Raw genomic sequence first — 16,105 nt, forward strand, 5'->3', positions numbered from 1 at the left:
AAGGAGGGCTTGAATAAGGTGGAGACAGTGCTGCCTCAGAGACCCGGAGAGGGGGCCTAACCAAGAGGGGAGGCCAGCTGTCCATTCTTAAGATCTCTTTGGAGGAAAGAGGCTCCACTGGGGAGAAATGGTTTGAAAATCACCCCAGCCCGTTGCGCCTGTGTCCTTCTGTTTGATCTTAAAACGGAGGGGTCAGGGAGCAGCGCGGGCCGTGCACTCGCCCGCCCCTCTGCCTCGGGAGCACAGGCCACAGCAGTGACATGAGCCTGCCCCTGCAACTTGGACAGCACGGCAAAGAAGTCCTCGGGGGTCTGGATCCTCTCTCCCACCTTCTCAATCATGACTCAGCTCAGCCCCCGTCGTCTGTTTCCTCATCACGAGGAGGGAGGAGAGGCACCAGACCTGTAGCCGAAGACACGGAACCAAGAAGACACTCGGTCCCGTGTTTGTTTTCACGGGACCCACACAGAACAGGGTGTCATCTACATGGTTGTGTTGGTGTTCAAGGCTCCCCCCACTGCTGCAACATACACCTTGATTCTTGTTATAAAACCTCTGGGGACTTCCCTGGTGGTCCAGTGGCTGGGAGTCTGCCTTCCAATGCAGGGGATGCGGGTTCGATCCCTGGTCGGGGAACTGGGATTTCACATGCTGCGAGGCAACTAGGCCCGCACGCCACAACTAGAGAGGAGCCCACGCACCGCCATGAAGAGCCTGCGTGCCGCAACTAAGCCCCGAAGCAGCCAAAAAACAAATAAATGAAAATAAAATAAAATTTAAAAAGCAAAAGCAAAACAAAGCTCTGGAATCATTTCGTCCCCGCTCTCCCAAGTTGGCCTTTATTCCGGAGCGATCTAGATGGGAGGGGCCTGTGGTGTCTCACCCACCCACAGGCAGCCCTGGGACCTTGGAAATGAACACGAACTCACCCCCAAAGGGAAGCAAGTCAGGAGGCAGCATACAGTGGGAGGAACATTCTGTATTGCTGCCCCCGCAGCCGCCAGGCTCCGGAACCTGAAACTGCCAGATACACCCCGGACTCTTCTGGCGGGAGCTTGGAGAGAGTCGTGTTACTGGAAGACAGCGGGCAGCCCTGCGTGTCTACCTCCCAGGAGGGCAGGTTTTGCAGAGGCCCAGGCGGAAGGACAGACGCGTGTGGTCTCTGTTCCTACAGAGGCCCCGTGTGTAGTAGGTGCTCAGTAAGTACCTCAAGAGAGGAGTCTCGGAGGACGTGAGGCAGGCGCAGTGCCGGCCCAGCCACACTTAGAGCTCAGTTGTATGTGAGTGTCCGAGTTTCCAGGTCTGAGAGGCTGGGCTTCTCCACGCAGGTCCCCGGGCCAGCCCATCACCTCTGCTCCCTGTTGAGGGGGACTGATAGCCAGAAGCACAGATGGGGTGCAGGGTGGGTCTGTGCCTCCCCCGGGCTTGCTCATGGCCTGAGGAGTCAGTCACTGGTGTGACTATGGTCACCAGGGAAGTGAGGTGCTTAGGAGAGGGCCATGCAGTGGCATCGACACTGACCACACCCTGCCCACCCAGAATTTCCAGTCTCCGCACCTGAAGCTGGAGGTGGGGAGGTAGAAGAGTGGATGTCAGCAGAACGTGCTGTCCGGGGGCGTAGCCAGGACCCCTCACAAAATGTCTCTGGGACACAGCCATCAGAGGGATACCCAGGCTGGGCTCCCCTTCCAGCTGGGGCGGTGGGACGGGGTCAGAGGTAGCTTCCGGGGGTGGTGGCCGTTGAGCTGGGCTTTAAAGGGGGTACAGGGGTGACACCATCAGGGCAGAGGCAAGAGAATAAACAAAAGCCCAGGGAAACAGCGGCGGCTTAACACGGCAGAGCCCGGGGGTGTAGGAAGCAATAGGAACACAGGTTAGTAGGGGTGGTAGAGACAGTCACCACGGGCTCCGGATGCCAGGCAAAGGGGTCTGGATGTTATCTGGGGGCAGGGGAGACACTGTTCTCTGTAGAGAGCTGAGAGCACAGCCGCAAAGCCACGCCTGCCTGTACCTTGCCTGGGACCTCGGACAAATTGCTCAGCCTGTCTGTGCCGCAGTTTCCTCGTCTGTATAACGGGGATAAAATAATAGGACCTAGTGGATCACTGTGCAGACAAAAGCAGAAATGAGAGCACTTCTTTGCACAAAGCCCATGTTTGATGATAATTAGCTACTGGTATCATTACTGTTACCGTTCATTCGTTCGCAACCATTTCTTGCGCTCTGACTGCCAGGCGCTCATCCGGTCGCTGGGGACTCAGCAGTGAATAGTGTGAAGGTGGTGGCTTATGTCCTAGAGGGGCCCCCCAGACAGTGAGTGAGACAGACAGGGTGAGCCTGGTATTGGCCGGAAGAGAAAGCAGGGAAAGGAACTGGGTCGTGCTGGGTCAGGACGGGGTAGGGAGAGCAGCAGTTTTAGGTGGGATGGTCAGCAGAAGCCTCTCAGAGGCCGTTCCGGGGAAGACTGAAGGGGGTGAGGGGTGCTCAGGAACGGAAGGAGCGCTTTGCAGCAGGGTGGTGACCCCACCGGAGCTTTGCCTGGGGAGGCTGGTCTGTCAGTGGCTGCGCAGGACAGAGGGGCTGGAGGAGAGACGGGAGGGGCGTGAGGGAAAAAGTCAACGTTTTCTGTTTCTTTGTATTGTGTTCTTCTATCATTCCTATTCTCGTGTGCCTTCCGTTATACACAATGTGTGCATATACACGTAACTTGGAGATATGGGCACAAAACCTCCTTCTCTGCCAGGAGTGGAGGCCAGCAGTCAGGGCAGGAGCAGGCGAGGAAGGGGCTGCCCGGGGGTGGGAGGAGGGGTCCGTGGGCCCGGAGCACAGCGGCCACCTGAGCGGGGCTCTTGGTGGTGGTCTTGACAGGTGTGGCTGAGGAGGGAGAGTCTTCCCACATCCAGCCAACGCAGGCCCTACATTGGAGAGGCGGTGGGGCCGTGACCTCAGGGCCCTAAGGAAATGAGGAATCTGAGCGGACCTGGGGATGGCTGGGGGCACGGGACGTGCATGATGGAAGCCAGGGCTGCAGAGCAATTAGGGACCCTCCACGGAGGCGTGGGAGACTTGAGACCTGAGATTGGAGGAGAGCTCATTTTCCTGCTTTTTGGAAAGCGATGGCTCGGCAGTGTTACACAGTTACTAGTCCCCCCGGTGCAGTGGCTTTCCCTGGTCGGTCCAGGGCAGGGTCTGATGGAGCAGTGATTTTATGTCGTGCCCATAGCAGCACCGCCTGCTGGCCTTGTCACACTTCCTGGCATCGGGGAACCAGCCCGAGAGCAGAGCCGTTGCCCTGTGAGGGGCTGTGCCCCTCTGGTTTGCCTGTCCTTGGGTTCATCCAGCCCTTCTTCTGTGGTTGCCAGAGCTGAGGGCAGGTGTCCCTGGTGCGCCCTGAGGATGCGTGACCTCCGAATGGGGGGGCAGGGCCCAGGCAGGCCTCACTCCCGTCTCATCGGTGGTGACAAGTGTCCCCTCCAAGGCCGCACGGCCTTGACTCGAGTGCCTGTGAACAGTGGGCGGGAAGGACCGTCAGCCCGCGGCTGTTTCCACATGGGGTTGGGGGCTAGGCTGGCTGGCTCTGGGCCCTGCGTATTCCAGGTGGGCCCCTGCCAGACTCCCGTGGTGGAGGGGAGGCGATGTCCCAGGGCCTCTGAAGGGCAGTGGCCCAGGACAGCATCTGCCTGTGCTCTCCTCCTCACAGCTGATGTCTACATCGGCATTGGGAAGCCGGCAGAAGCCACAGCCTGTACCCAAGAAGCTGCCAACCTCTTCCCGATGTCCCACAACGTCCTGTACATGCGAGGCCAGGTTGCCGAGCTCCGAGGAAACATCGAGGAGGCCCGGCGGTGGTATGAAGAGGCCTTATCCATAAGCCCCACCCACGTGAAAAGCATGCAGCGGCTGGTGAGTCTGAGCGCTGGCGGGGCCTCCAGCCCTGGACCAGGGGTCCCCCGGGAAGCAGCACATAGTTCTTGACCCTCAAACCCTGCTCCTGTTCCAAAGGCCAGATGCACCTGGGCTGCCAGGCTGTCAAGGTGCTTAAAGCCAGCGAGCGCCGTTCCTGTTGTAGTTTACGCAAATGGAGCTCGTAGGAATCGGCAGCGCACAGCCTCAGCGACCCTGCCTGGGGGTCCTGATCGGTGTGAGAGGAGAGTTTTGAGTCAGCGGTCTCCGGCCAGCAGTCCAAGCCACCTTGTGGCTCTGGGTTTAATAAAGACATATTTGTGGCCCTGGGCACTGTCATTGTCATCTTGGTCTCCGAGCTGCTTATAGCAGCCACCTTGGGGGTGTCCGCACCTTGGGGAGCCTTCAGTACAGAAGTCAGAGCACTTTACCTCCTGGGGGGCTCTCTTACCTTGAGGGAGCCGAGACCCCAGCCTGTCTCCGAGGCCACTGGCTAGTGGGAGCATCCTGTCAGAGGACGGGGGCAGCCCTACTGTGCCCAGAGGACCCAGGTAAGTCACCACAGCATCCACACTGCATACGGGTGTGGTGGCTCTGAAGCCGCACATGCCCCTCCTCTGGGTGCCCGGCCAGGAGCCCGGGGCTGCCCCACTGCTCCCCTCCCTTCCTTGCCTGGGAGTTGGCCACCCGACCAGCTCGGTTTCAGTTGGGCGGGGTCAGTTAGACCACTCACACGTGGGGCACAGTGGCTGCCCAGGAGCTGCCCGTCTGCTGTCCCCTTCCTGCGAGAGTCTGGATGGAGACTTGGAGATGAACCGGGTCCAGGGAGCGGGTGAAAAGCTGCTTTCTCTGGGCCTGTCGGCCAGACTTAGCTTCTGAATTTGTATTTCATTCTTAGCGGTAGGACATCTCTGATTTCATGAGCCACGGGAAGGGAAAAGCCCGTAATGCAGCCGAGGTGTCCTTCAGGTGGGCAGCCCTCGGGAGCCCAGCGTGTATGATCAGGGGGGTGTGACGTGGAGGAACGGGCACCGGACAAGGTGTCCAGGGACAGAATTCTGGCCCTGCCGTGTCACTTGCTCGCTCTCTGACTTTGGGGAAAGCCCATAAGCTCTCCGCACTCGGTTTCCTTGCTGTAAAATGAAAATATTCAACTAGATAGGCTCTGAGTTTCTGTCCAGTGCTAAGAGGATACGGTTTTGTAACCAATAAGTAAAATGTTCTCCAGAGGGTCCCAAAGGCTTTGTTCTCTCACCATTGCTCACAGTAACATCACAAAATGTAGATGGAGCTGAGCAGTAACTAGTGGTTTTCAGCAGAAGAGGGCCCAGGTGCCCAGCATTAGGAACCATGGGAAACGTATGCTTCTGAGCCAGATCTGGGTTCAAACTCAGCCCTGTCCCTGCCCCCGGGACACCTTGGGCTAGTCACTTAACCTCTAAGAGCCTCGGTGTTTCTGTGCATTGAGCTGTTCCTTACCCAGTTCATTTGTGAGAACAACATGAAATGGTTTACATAACGAGGCCAGCAGAGCTCCTGGCACCTAGTAGGTGCTCATTAAATAGAAAACTGAAGACAATCATTTTCAGTTTTAAAAATAAATCAGACCTTGTAATAATCACAATCATTTAATTTTCAACTTCCCTTTATGAGCATTTTGTAGTTCAATACAGCTTTATAAATAATTTTACGTATTATCCAAACATTAGTTTGTTTGGTTAAAAATATTCCATGGCTTTTCATTTTTGTCTCACTATTGTAAGAGGAATCTGTAAAGAGCTTTTGAGATCTCCCTGCTTTTGCTGAAGTATCACAGAAGAGGTATAATCAACACCGAGCACCCAGCCTTTTTATTAAAAAGAGGCAGCGTGTTTCTACCCCGGGGCCTATGAATTATTCAGAGAAGTATTTCTTGTTCGTCCCCAAGGGGAACACATGAGACAAAAGATCAAATAGGAAAATCGCACCGGGAAAGTTTTCTGTTTCACCTTTGGAGCTTGTCAAGACACCTGAGCTCCCTGCCAAATGCCAGACGCTTTCCTTTCTGAAAGGAGCAGCAGTGGGCCCAGCGGAGGAGAGCTGGTGAGCGAGGGCCGGGTGATGGAGGGGCCTTGCCTGTTGGATCCAGGGCAACGACCGAGCCGTCTCTGGCCCGGAGACATTAGCTGCCTTGGAGGTTTCAACAGGAGAAAATTGTGATAATAATAAACTCTTAAACTTCTCCACGCATCCTGATACATTCAAAAACTATCTAGACTGGAGGCAGATTGAGTCCGACAGGCCTACAAATTTGAGGAGTTCAGATTCTCGTGGTCCGAAACTGCCCAGTGACTGTGCTTGTTGTGGGTCCCAAAGGGTGGCTCGGCCAGTTCCTTCTTGGTGACCTCGTAAATGATGCCCGCTGGCCTGCGTCCTCCCAGCCACAGCCACAGCTGGCGGGAGCCCCGCGGCAGCCAAGGTCAGCTTCCCCTCCCACCGGTACTGCCGACTCTCCTGGTGCCCACGGAGGGGCAGCCCCTGGAACCCAGGCCCCCAGCCCTGAAACATCACAGCCCTGTCTTTCCTGCCTCCCACCCCAGCGGCACAGGAAAGCTCTGTTTCTTTGGCTCACCCTCTTGGTGCATAAAGAGGCATAATCTTAGCCCCAGACACAGACGAAGCACGGGAAGGGAAACCTCTTATTGAGTCACAGAAGGTCCTGCCTCTACCCTCGTGGCAGCCAGACTGCTTTGCAAACCCCTAAGTGAAGACGAATTGTCAGCAGGGAGATCAGAGGCCGCCTTTTTCCCAGGTGACGTCCAAGGGAAGAGTCGGGGGCTCTAGACTTACGGGGCAGAGGAGGCGGAAACAGATGTGAGCGTTGGCACCTGCCTGGCTCTCAGGAGTGGGGTGCGCAAGTGACAGGGTGGGCCAAGGAGGCCTGGCCGCAAGGCCACGGCGAGGGTCAGAGGTCAGACTAGAAGGAGTTTGAAGGACCTGAGCGCAGCAGCGAGCACCATCCCAAAGAACCAGCCAAGGGGCTTCCAAGGGAAGGAACCGACTGCAGGCAGATTGCAGGTCATGGAAAAAGCCCAGAGGATGGAAAGTGCGTCTGCGTCAGCCCTGATGCTCAGAGAGGAAGGAGAGGGGCCAAGGGGCAGTCGGAGGGAGCCAATTTGAAGGAAGGAAGCCACGTTGTGTGTCACAGATGGAGACCAGGGGCTGACGGTGGCCACGGAGAACGGTTAGCAGTCGGGGCGCGAGCTTGTTCCCTGAGGAACGATTGTTTGCTACCTTCTAGGGCGGGTTAGTGGGAGGACGTGCCACCGCCCAGCCCAGCTCGTAGGAGAGGCACGATTTCAGAGAAATGCAAACACATTAATATTGTTAAAAAGCAATAACGACTTGGAGGCAGATGGTATTCATTAAAGTATTAAATGTATTAAAGTTAATACAAGGTCCGACTTGACAACAGAAATGTAAATTAAACCCCAGTGAAAATTGACAGTTTTCTAATAGTTTCAGCCTTCACAGATGTGTTTAAATTCACATACAGGGCAAAGAAAGAAGAGAAATAATGTGTTTAATATTAATAATGAGTTAGCACAAGACAAGAGAGCTGAGTGTGGGCAGATAGTAAGGGAGCGGTGAGCTGACGGGATAAGGAATTACAAAGTGATGTTGTTGACAAGGGGAGGGAATCATAGAGTGATCAGACTTCTTTCCAGAAAATCTAAAGGCATATGTTCATATCTTTTTTGCATAAGTATATAACTTTACATACATTTGCATGCCGTGGTAAAAAGCCTTTCACTCCCAGGACCTGAGATAAATTAATGAAACATAGAGCAACTGTTTCCACACCAGTAACCCTGTGCTCAGGAGGAGGGGGTAGAGGAGGGAAAGGGGGCTCACGGCGGACTAAGGGCAGAGGAACGGCCTCTGGGTGATACCACCCAGGCCAAGGACAGGCACGGACTCAGGGTAGACAGGGACACGATGACCAGGATAGGGACAGGCTCTGCAAACAGGGCCACCCGCTTGCCCTCTGATAACGTCACCCTAGGCTCCCGAGGGCTGTGTGTGAGATGGGAGGGTAAGAAAGGAACAGAGGGGCTTCCCTGGTGGTGCAGTGGTTGAGAGTCCGCCTGCCGATTCAGGGGACACGGGTTCGTGCCCCGATCTGGGAAGATCCCACATGCCGCGGAGTGGCTAGGCCCGTGAGCCATGGCCGCTGAGCCTGCGCGTCCGGAGCCTGTGCTCCGCAACGGGAGAGGCCACAATAGTGAGAGGCCCACGTACCGCAAAAAAAAAAAAAAGAAAAGAAAGGAACAGAGAGAGCCTTCAAGAGGGAGATGAACGTGGAAGGAAGCCAGAAAGGCTGTGTGCGGGGAGATGATGTTGGTGAGACTAGAGGGGAAAATACTGCTGAGAAAGTAACTTATCCTGGAGCACATCACCAATGAACTCGACAGGTCGAAAAGAGGTGTGAAACAGAAGCAGATGGTGGGGGTCGCCCAGGGCGTGCTGGAGGCCGGGGCCGCAGGAGAGGGAGACAGGCGTGCTCTGCTCGGGCGGTTTTGGGGAGGGTGTGAGCTGGAGAGGGGCTGGGCCCAAAGGGCCCTGCTTGTGCCCCACCCCTGCCCTGCAGGGAAGGAAGAGGACTGACTTGTCCCCAAGGGATGGGCCTCCAGCTACGGCAAGATGAGGGTCTCTCAGAGCTAACGCCGAAGCGGGGAGAAACCAGAGGGGAAGCACCAGGGACCACGGCCTTGAATGTCGAAGGTCCCACGACAAGGCTGGACACCCGGACAGGGACAGAGGCCATCCATCCTTCAAAGGAGCGTAGCTAGGAGACCGGGGGCGGGTGGTGTGAATTTCACCCGCTCTGCCACAGGAAGTAGTGAGAAAGGCCTACTGGTGGAGCACCCCAAAGAAAGGGGAGGACGATGGGGAAGAGGGACCATCGGAGGCCAGGGGTCAGGCCCCAGAGGTCCTCCCAGGAGTGGGGCGGAGGCCTCCCTGCCTCAGCCTGAGGGCCCCGTGATGGTGGGTTGTATGAATAGCTCAGCAAGGACCCCCAGGGAGGCTGCAGGGGGTTCCTGCTCAGTGGAAAGACACTTTGGGGGCTCTTGTAGGTGGCCAGTTGAATAATAGAATAGACTTTTTGTTTGGGGCATGAAGGGTCCAAAAGTGCTGGCTGACCTCTGTGGATGAGGCGTGAAACACGCCTCACCCCGCACCTCAGTTCAATCCAGACAGCTCCAGGCTAAAGATTTCAGCACAGGTGTCTTCGAGGGTCTCCTCCGTGATCTTACATTTTCAGAAACATCAGAAATCTGTAGTGACATCAAGTGTGAGAACTTCAGAACGGGTGCTGCCGTTCTGTTCCGGGAGCACATTAGTAGCAAAGGCTGGCAGAGAACGGCCGCGCTGTCGGAAAAGTGCATCCTGTTATGAGATACCCGGAGGCACGCCACGTCGGCGGGAGGTCTGGAAGGAGGACCTGAAATGCGCGATGCAGGGGGACAAGTCTTCTGGATGGTTACTTCCTTTTAAGTCGTGTTCGCAGCTCTAAAGTTTGAGCCGGAAGCATCCGAACAAGGCTAATGACGTTGCTCGGAGACGGCGGCAGCTCTTCTGAAGTTCAAAGAGGGACCTGAAGTCGGAGCTTTCTTTAAACTGTCCTCAAGCTTACACGCGCGTCTACTGTGCGAAAATACTTCATCCCATTGCGCATGACGAGCCAGAAGGGTGGCAGGCAGGGCAGGTCTGAATCAAGGGAAAGAGGTGACTCCGGCTTGCCTGACGCAGCTTGCACTGCTAAATTATGAAACTTTGGTGTTTTCTCTCTCTCCCTCTTTTAAAGTGTTTCATGAGACTTGGAGGAAATAGCTTGCGTCTATTTTATGATTTAGAAGCACGTTTTCCAGTTGATGCCCCTATTGGAGGAGAGATGCAGCATGGAGTCGTGAAATTTTCAGGGTGACTCCAGAGGCGGCAACTGTCTGTGTATCTGTCTAGCTTATCCATCAGTTTAGTAAGGGGTACCCAGGGCCCAGGGCCCAGACAGGGCAGGGCTCCGCATCTTTCCCTTGGAGAAGCCAGTCTTAAAGAAGGGAACTTTGATCCTTCCTGTTACTCTGGATAAGACCCAGGTACAATTAAGGTAATGAAGCCGAATGGAGATACCCTTCCCCTTGCAAATGCTGATCTTGAGAAACGGATCTCTTTCATCCAAAGTATCGATTTCTCTCTGTACATAGAAAGAATGATTGGCAGGGAACAAAACACTACCATCGTCTAGTGAGAAGCCTTCTCATCTATTAATTGTATTTCATTTACTTCCAGGATTTTTAAAATGCTTTTAAACATAAGGAGAACAATTGTTTTCTTTAAAGGAAGACTACTGAAATATTTAGATGTCCACCTTTCCTACTCATCTGTGTGCTGTTGACAGTACTCTTTGAAAAGTGTACAGGCCTTAACTTCTCTACTGTCTTTACTGACAGTATTTGGGACTCAAACTAACAGAGGAGAGGAAACAGCAGGGCCTTCTACCAGATGCTTAGCCCCTGTTCCTCACTCCAGCTTCCCTCCCGTCCCTTAATGGTACACACTGCCTCTGAGCAACATTGACAGCTTCAGGCCCTTCCAAGAATTTTTCTTTTTTTAATAGATTTATTTATTTATTTTTGGCTTCGTTGGGTCTTCGTTGCTGCGCGCGGACTCTCTCTAGTTGCAGTGAGCCGGGGCTGCTCTTCGTTGCGGTGCACGGGCTTCTCATTGCGGTGGCTTCTCTTGTTGCGGAGCACGGGCTCTAGGTGTGCGGGCTTCAGTAGTTGTGGCACGCAGGCTCGGTTGTTGTGGCTCTCAGTCTCTAGAGTGCAGGCTCAGTAGTTGTGGCGCACGGGCTTAGTTGCTCCTCGGCATGTGAGATCTTCTCCGACCAGGGCTCGAATCCACGTCCCCTGCATTGGCAGGCAGATTCTTAACCACTGCGCCACCAGGGAAGTCCCCCAAGAATTATTAATAATTGGCACGAATATAACCTTAACCTCAAAAAAGAAATGTAAAACCTCATTCGCCGTATCTGATGTTTATTCTTGCCGTATGAAATATGAAATAGAGAATTTCATTTTTACTGATGGGGTTGCTGCCCTTGGTGACCTGCCCTAGGTCGTATTTCAAGTTAGGAGCAGAGCCAGGACAAGAAGGTAGAGTCACTTAAGAGTCTCCAGCTTGAATGATAGGACAGCACAGAGGTTGAGAGCGTGGCACTGGAGCCAACCCACCTGGGTCCCAGCTTTGTCACTTACCAACTGTGTGGCCTGAGATACGTCCCTTAATCTTTCTGTACTTCCATTTTCTCAGCTATAAAATGGGGATAATAATGGTGATCCCCTGGCAGTGTGATTTTGCGGGTTAAGTGAGTCACACAGGCTGCCTAGCCCTCCATAAGCACTAGCTATGAGCGTTACTACCAGTCTCCATAATTTAGGTCCCACCTGCCCGTGGTGGAAGCCTCTCTGCCTCGATTTGACAGGGAGTTCTTTTCTGAAGGAACTGACCATGGGTGTAGCTTTCCTCCTGAACCAAATTTCAGCAGTTGGAGGAGCTGAAATAAGAATATATCATGGGGCTTCCCTGGTGGCACAGTGGTTGAGAGTCCACCTGCTGATGCAGGGGACACGGGTTCGTGCCCCGGTCCGGGAAGATCCCACATGCCACGGAGCGGCTGGGCCCGTGAGCCATGGCCGCTGAGCCTGCGCATCCGGAGCCTGTGCTCTGCAACGGGAGAGGCCACAACAGTGAGAGGCCCGCGTACCGCAAAAAAAAAAAAAAAAAGAATATATCGTGGCACGTGCTTGGCCGAGAGCATGGTATTACACTTTCCTTTTTAAGTATTACTTTCTGACTGTTTCTGTTGAGCCTGTAGCCCTAGTTATCCAGGCTGAAAGGAGTCAGGGAACGGTGGAGGCCCCAGCTGGCCTGACCTGTTGTCAGGTAGAGGCAGAAAGCATCTCTTCTGACTGGGTTCAGGGGGAAGCCCAGCTGGGCCAGACCAGGGCTGCTGTGGAAGATGGGTGCCCCCATGGCCAGGGTGGGGTGGTCCCTCGGCCTGTGGGCAGGGGCAGTCAGGTACCAGGCATCAGCCTGGGCGGCAGGAAGGGCAGAGCCTGTCGTGGAGCCCGGCTCAGGAGTCACTGCCTCTGAGAAGCGTTTCTTGGCCCCCTACCTACCTACCCTGACAGAGGGGCCCTCAGCCCCTTGACCTCCCTCCCTGGAAGCACCGGTTGAACCAACGCGGAATTGTTTGCTCATGGGTCTGTCTGCTCCTTGGGGGAAGGCGCCCTGCCTGAGGCAGCCCAGTGACTGCATAGACCAGGGGTGGCCGGCCGGCGTGGGGCGGGTGGGCTGGGGAGGAGGGAGGGGGAGAACAACTACAGGCGACGGTGAACTTGACAGATGTCATTACTCCCCTTCTATGAGTGAAGCCCCCCAAAGCCTGGGTGCTAATTCCCTTGAATAGACCGAGCAGCTCTCGTGGGAACATGCTGGCTCCGCCGGGCAGGTTTACTAGCTCTTTGTGGCTCCGCCTCTGCACAAAGTCCCATCGACCACGAGGACAGGAAATGACACTGAGGTGGGACTGGAGACCGTGGAGGGCCGGACAGGGCTAATTAATGCACCTCCTGGGGCAGCGGGATCTCAGAGAGGACTTGCTGGGTTGCCAGGCAGGGCTCCCGTCAGGTGTGTCAGCTTAGTGGTTACCTGTGGACCTGCTCCAGGGGCTGAACATGACAGAAGGCTGGAGGGGCAGCCCTCTGTTCAGGGGCCCCGGGAGGGGCGCGGTGACAACCCCTCTCAAGTTCAGATACTCTGTCCTGTTGTCCCCAAGCACATTCTTCTGTGTCAGACCCTGAACCCCATTTGGGGAGCATGGTGGTCACCATCCTTAGACCACAGACGGCCGTGGGACGCTACTGGAGTCCACAGGGGCGAGGCCCGGGCCGAGGGCGGGCAGGCGCCCCCGTGCAGCTGTCTGCCGGGCCTGCGAGGCTCTCTCAGTCCAGTCGGGGAGGGTCACCTCTAAGAAACGGACTCACCTGACCACACCCACGAGAGACCTAGTTCCAGACCAGAGATCAAAATGGTAATGTAAAAAGAATCCACCATTCCTTGGTCGAAGCCCCTGTGCTCTGTTTCCCTGCTCCCCAGAGGAGCTCACCTGCCAAGCTCGATGCCAGGCCCCAAGGCCTGACTCAGACTCAAGTGCTGGGGAGGCTGAAATGGCCACCCCGGGCGGCCGGGGGCACCGAGGCAGACGTGTTGGCGTGGCAGCTGCCGAGGGGTTGGAGCTGCGTGGACCCCGGCAGCACCCCTCCTCCGCCACACAGAGCTTCTTCCTGGGCCAGAGCGCTCCCACCTGTGACCTCCCCTGTAGGCCAGAGCCTCCCTGCTAATGTCCTGTGGCTACAGGTGAGCCAGGAAAGGGATAGCCTCAGCCCCGTGTGCCACGCAAGTATCATTCAACATCATCTCCCGTCTGAAAACAACGGACGTCCAAACCCCACTCCCTCAGGCCAGGTGAATTCTCTTGTAGTGGACTTTCTGTTGGTCACCCCCAAGCCATCTCTCCCCAAGGACGATCTTTTGTCCCTTGGTTGTGACTCGGGACACACCCTCAGCCCTTCCTGCTGGTTCCCTCCATAGATTGTGAGCCTGGCGTCCCGTTCAGGACGAGACCACCTTCTGCTCTTGGTCCCAGACTGAGGGAGCCTCTTCTTTTGCCCCTGACCCCCACTCCAAACCCAGATGAAAGCAGCTTCCTTATTTCCACAGCACCAAGATATCTTCTCTGCTCTCACATCTTGCTTGGGTTGGGGAGGGACGTCTTCCGAGGAAGGGAGGGAGAGGCCACATTGCCCTAACCGGCTTTGCAGAGCACCTGCACCCGGCTTTGGGAGGGAGGTGACAGCAGTGGCAGAAACAGTCAAAGAGCGAGTCTGCCGAAGCGGATCAGGGGAGCGAACCCAGCAGAGAGGACCTTTGAGTGGGGACGGGGGTGGCGGGTATTGGGAATGACTTGAGGGAAGAAGCAGGTAATTGAAAGGTTTTACGACACAAGCTATGTCTTCACATCATTTTGAAACTGTGTGCTTCTGGCTTGTTGGGAACGTGTGTCCTTGGAGCAAAAGGAGTGTCGCCTGGGAACCCGGAACGTGTGCTGTACATCCGCATGGCTCCTGTGTGACTTGGGGCCCTGTTCCCGCCACCCCCCGCCCCCGCCAGAAACCCTCCCACCCCAAACAGCGTCAGTCGGTGCAGGGATGTTCTCTGCAGACATTTTCTGCTTGATGATTGGGTCCATCCTCCCACTGCAGCATTTTCTGGGTGCTGGCCAGGGAGCCGCGGCATCGGGCCACCCCTGCGTTCCCTGAGGACTGAAATCACAGACCCAGAAGCAGCACAGACCCAGGCCAGGCTCTGAAATGCAAGCCGTGTCACTAGGCTTTCCTTTGCTGCAGCTTAAGGGAAAAAATGAATTCTGTGTTTATTCCTCTTTTGTTTTGGAGTCTTAGATGACTAATTACAGGCAGAGTGCTTCAGTGTCTCATTAGTAATGATGATCTAAAATTATTTAAAATCTGACATACTCTACCCAAACCATGTATTCTTAGAAATTCTGCCCCATTATTCCAGGACGATTTGACGGTTCGCTTCCACTGCTTTCCTGCCTTTCCACAGTTATTGCTCCCTAGCTTGGATCAGGAATTTGATCCAGATTTTTTCACTTACCAGGGTCCTTCTGTGTTCTCAGATCCCGGTCCCTAATCCCCTCTCCTTATTTCAGGCCTCCCAGGATTTTAGCCCTGCTGCTTAACTTGGATTCCTCAGCTCCCTCCGCCCCCGCGCAGCCTGCCTCTGAACTCAGCCAGAGGGCGTAGCTGCCACCATTTTCTCATGGTGGCATTTGGAGCCACCCGGGCTGGCAGCCTCCGACCCGTCTCGTGCCTGAATTGCTTCCCCATCATTTGGGGCTGGTCCCAGAGACGCCCCTGCTGGTGTTTCTGGGCTCTCTCTGGGCCATGTCTCTCTCATGTGTTGTCCGGACCTTCTGACAGTCTGAGCTTAAAACTCTTCAGCCCAGAGGTCTAGGGAGGACCTCCTGTGAGAAGTCTCCCCCAGGTACTGCTTCTGGTTTTCCTTCACCGGTATCAAGGATGAGGGCCTAGGGTGGACAGGTGGCAGATGAAAGCCTTTGGACCTGATGCTCCCCAGACAGTTGAAAGCAGTCCGGGATTTAGAACGCCAATGGAATTCCCTAATCTAAGCGTCCCCTTTCACAACTGGGGAAGCTGAGACAGACAGGGGAAGGGACTTGCCAAGGGCACAGCACTGAGTGGCAGACCCACCAGGAATCCTGATTCCATCACTTTTGAAGGTTTCATGCCCACTTTCCTTATCTGTAAAACGGGATAATAGCACTTGCCTTCTTGGGTTGGGGGTGGGGTGAAAGGCATCAGCTCTCTGGACCCCTCCAGGGTGACCCTGGCCCCAGAGAACTCTGCCCCTTGCTCTGGTGGGAGGAGTGGAATTTCTCACCATCTTCTGGGGATTGGAGGGCTTGACTCTGTGACTTGACAGTCAAGCAGCAACTGCTGAGCCTGTCTCCTTTCTCTTTTGCTCTCAACTGCAGTGAAGTCTCTGTCTTTCCTCTTGCCTCTCACCTTGCCCAGAGGGGTCTCTCCCTGCTGTGTAGCATCCCTGCTCACAGCTGCCCGGACCCTGGATATGCCTGAATCGACAGCTTCAGCACTGATTTAGGAGCCCAGGCACATGCAGAAAAGTTTCTGGGTTAGCCTTTGGTGTCCCTCCTGTTACCAAGGGGGTGGGGTGGTGGTGAAGGATTGCTTTAGGAGGAAGGAATGCCAAATGCACCAATGACGAAATACCAAGAACCACCAGGTTTCAGGCTCTGGAAAGGTGATTACTTGGATCCAGATGTGCAGAAGCCTCCTCTGGGGCCTGTCATCGCAGACCCCTTGCTCTTAGAAACCTGCTGACCAAGGAGGGGTACAAGGTGTGCAGGGGCTCCACGCTGGGGTATTTGATGAGAAGGCTGCCCGGGGTCCGGAGGTGGCCTTACCCCAACGTGCCTCCAAGGAAGGCCTCAGCTGCCTCCTGGGGAGAGAAGAGAACTGCGGTCTGAGAGACC

General features: G+C 55.3%; 1 protein-coding gene across 10 annotated transcripts in view; it reads left to right on the forward strand.

Annotated features, from left to right (window-relative positions):
• Positions 1-16,105, forward strand: part of TTC7B (tetratricopeptide repeat domain 7B) — a 236,934-nt gene that overhangs the window by 202,018 nt on the left and 18,811 nt on the right. For 6 of the 10 annotated variants that reach the window (XM_067727813.1, XM_067727818.1, XM_067727820.1 and 3 more), the window contains 2 exons: positions 3,701-3,903; positions 4,003-4,287. The exons of 1 other annotated variant lie outside the window; for it this stretch is intronic. In XM_067727813.1, coding sequence (XP_067583914.1) covers positions 3,701-3,903; positions 4,003-4,272 — 473 coding nt within the window. In that variant the 3' untranslated portion in view covers positions 4,273-4,287. Of the gene's footprint in view, positions 1-3,700; positions 3,904-4,002; positions 4,288-16,105 lie in introns of those variants that run through there. 3 more of the 10 variants (XM_067727815.1, XM_067727824.1, XM_067727843.1) reach the window with 1 other exon arrangement.

Source organism: Pseudorca crassidens, chromosome 1 (assembly GCF_039906515.1).
Source record: "Pseudorca crassidens isolate mPseCra1 chromosome 1, mPseCra1.hap1, whole genome shotgun sequence".
Taxonomy (NCBI): Eukaryota; Metazoa; Chordata; class Mammalia; order Artiodactyla; family Delphinidae; genus Pseudorca; species Pseudorca crassidens.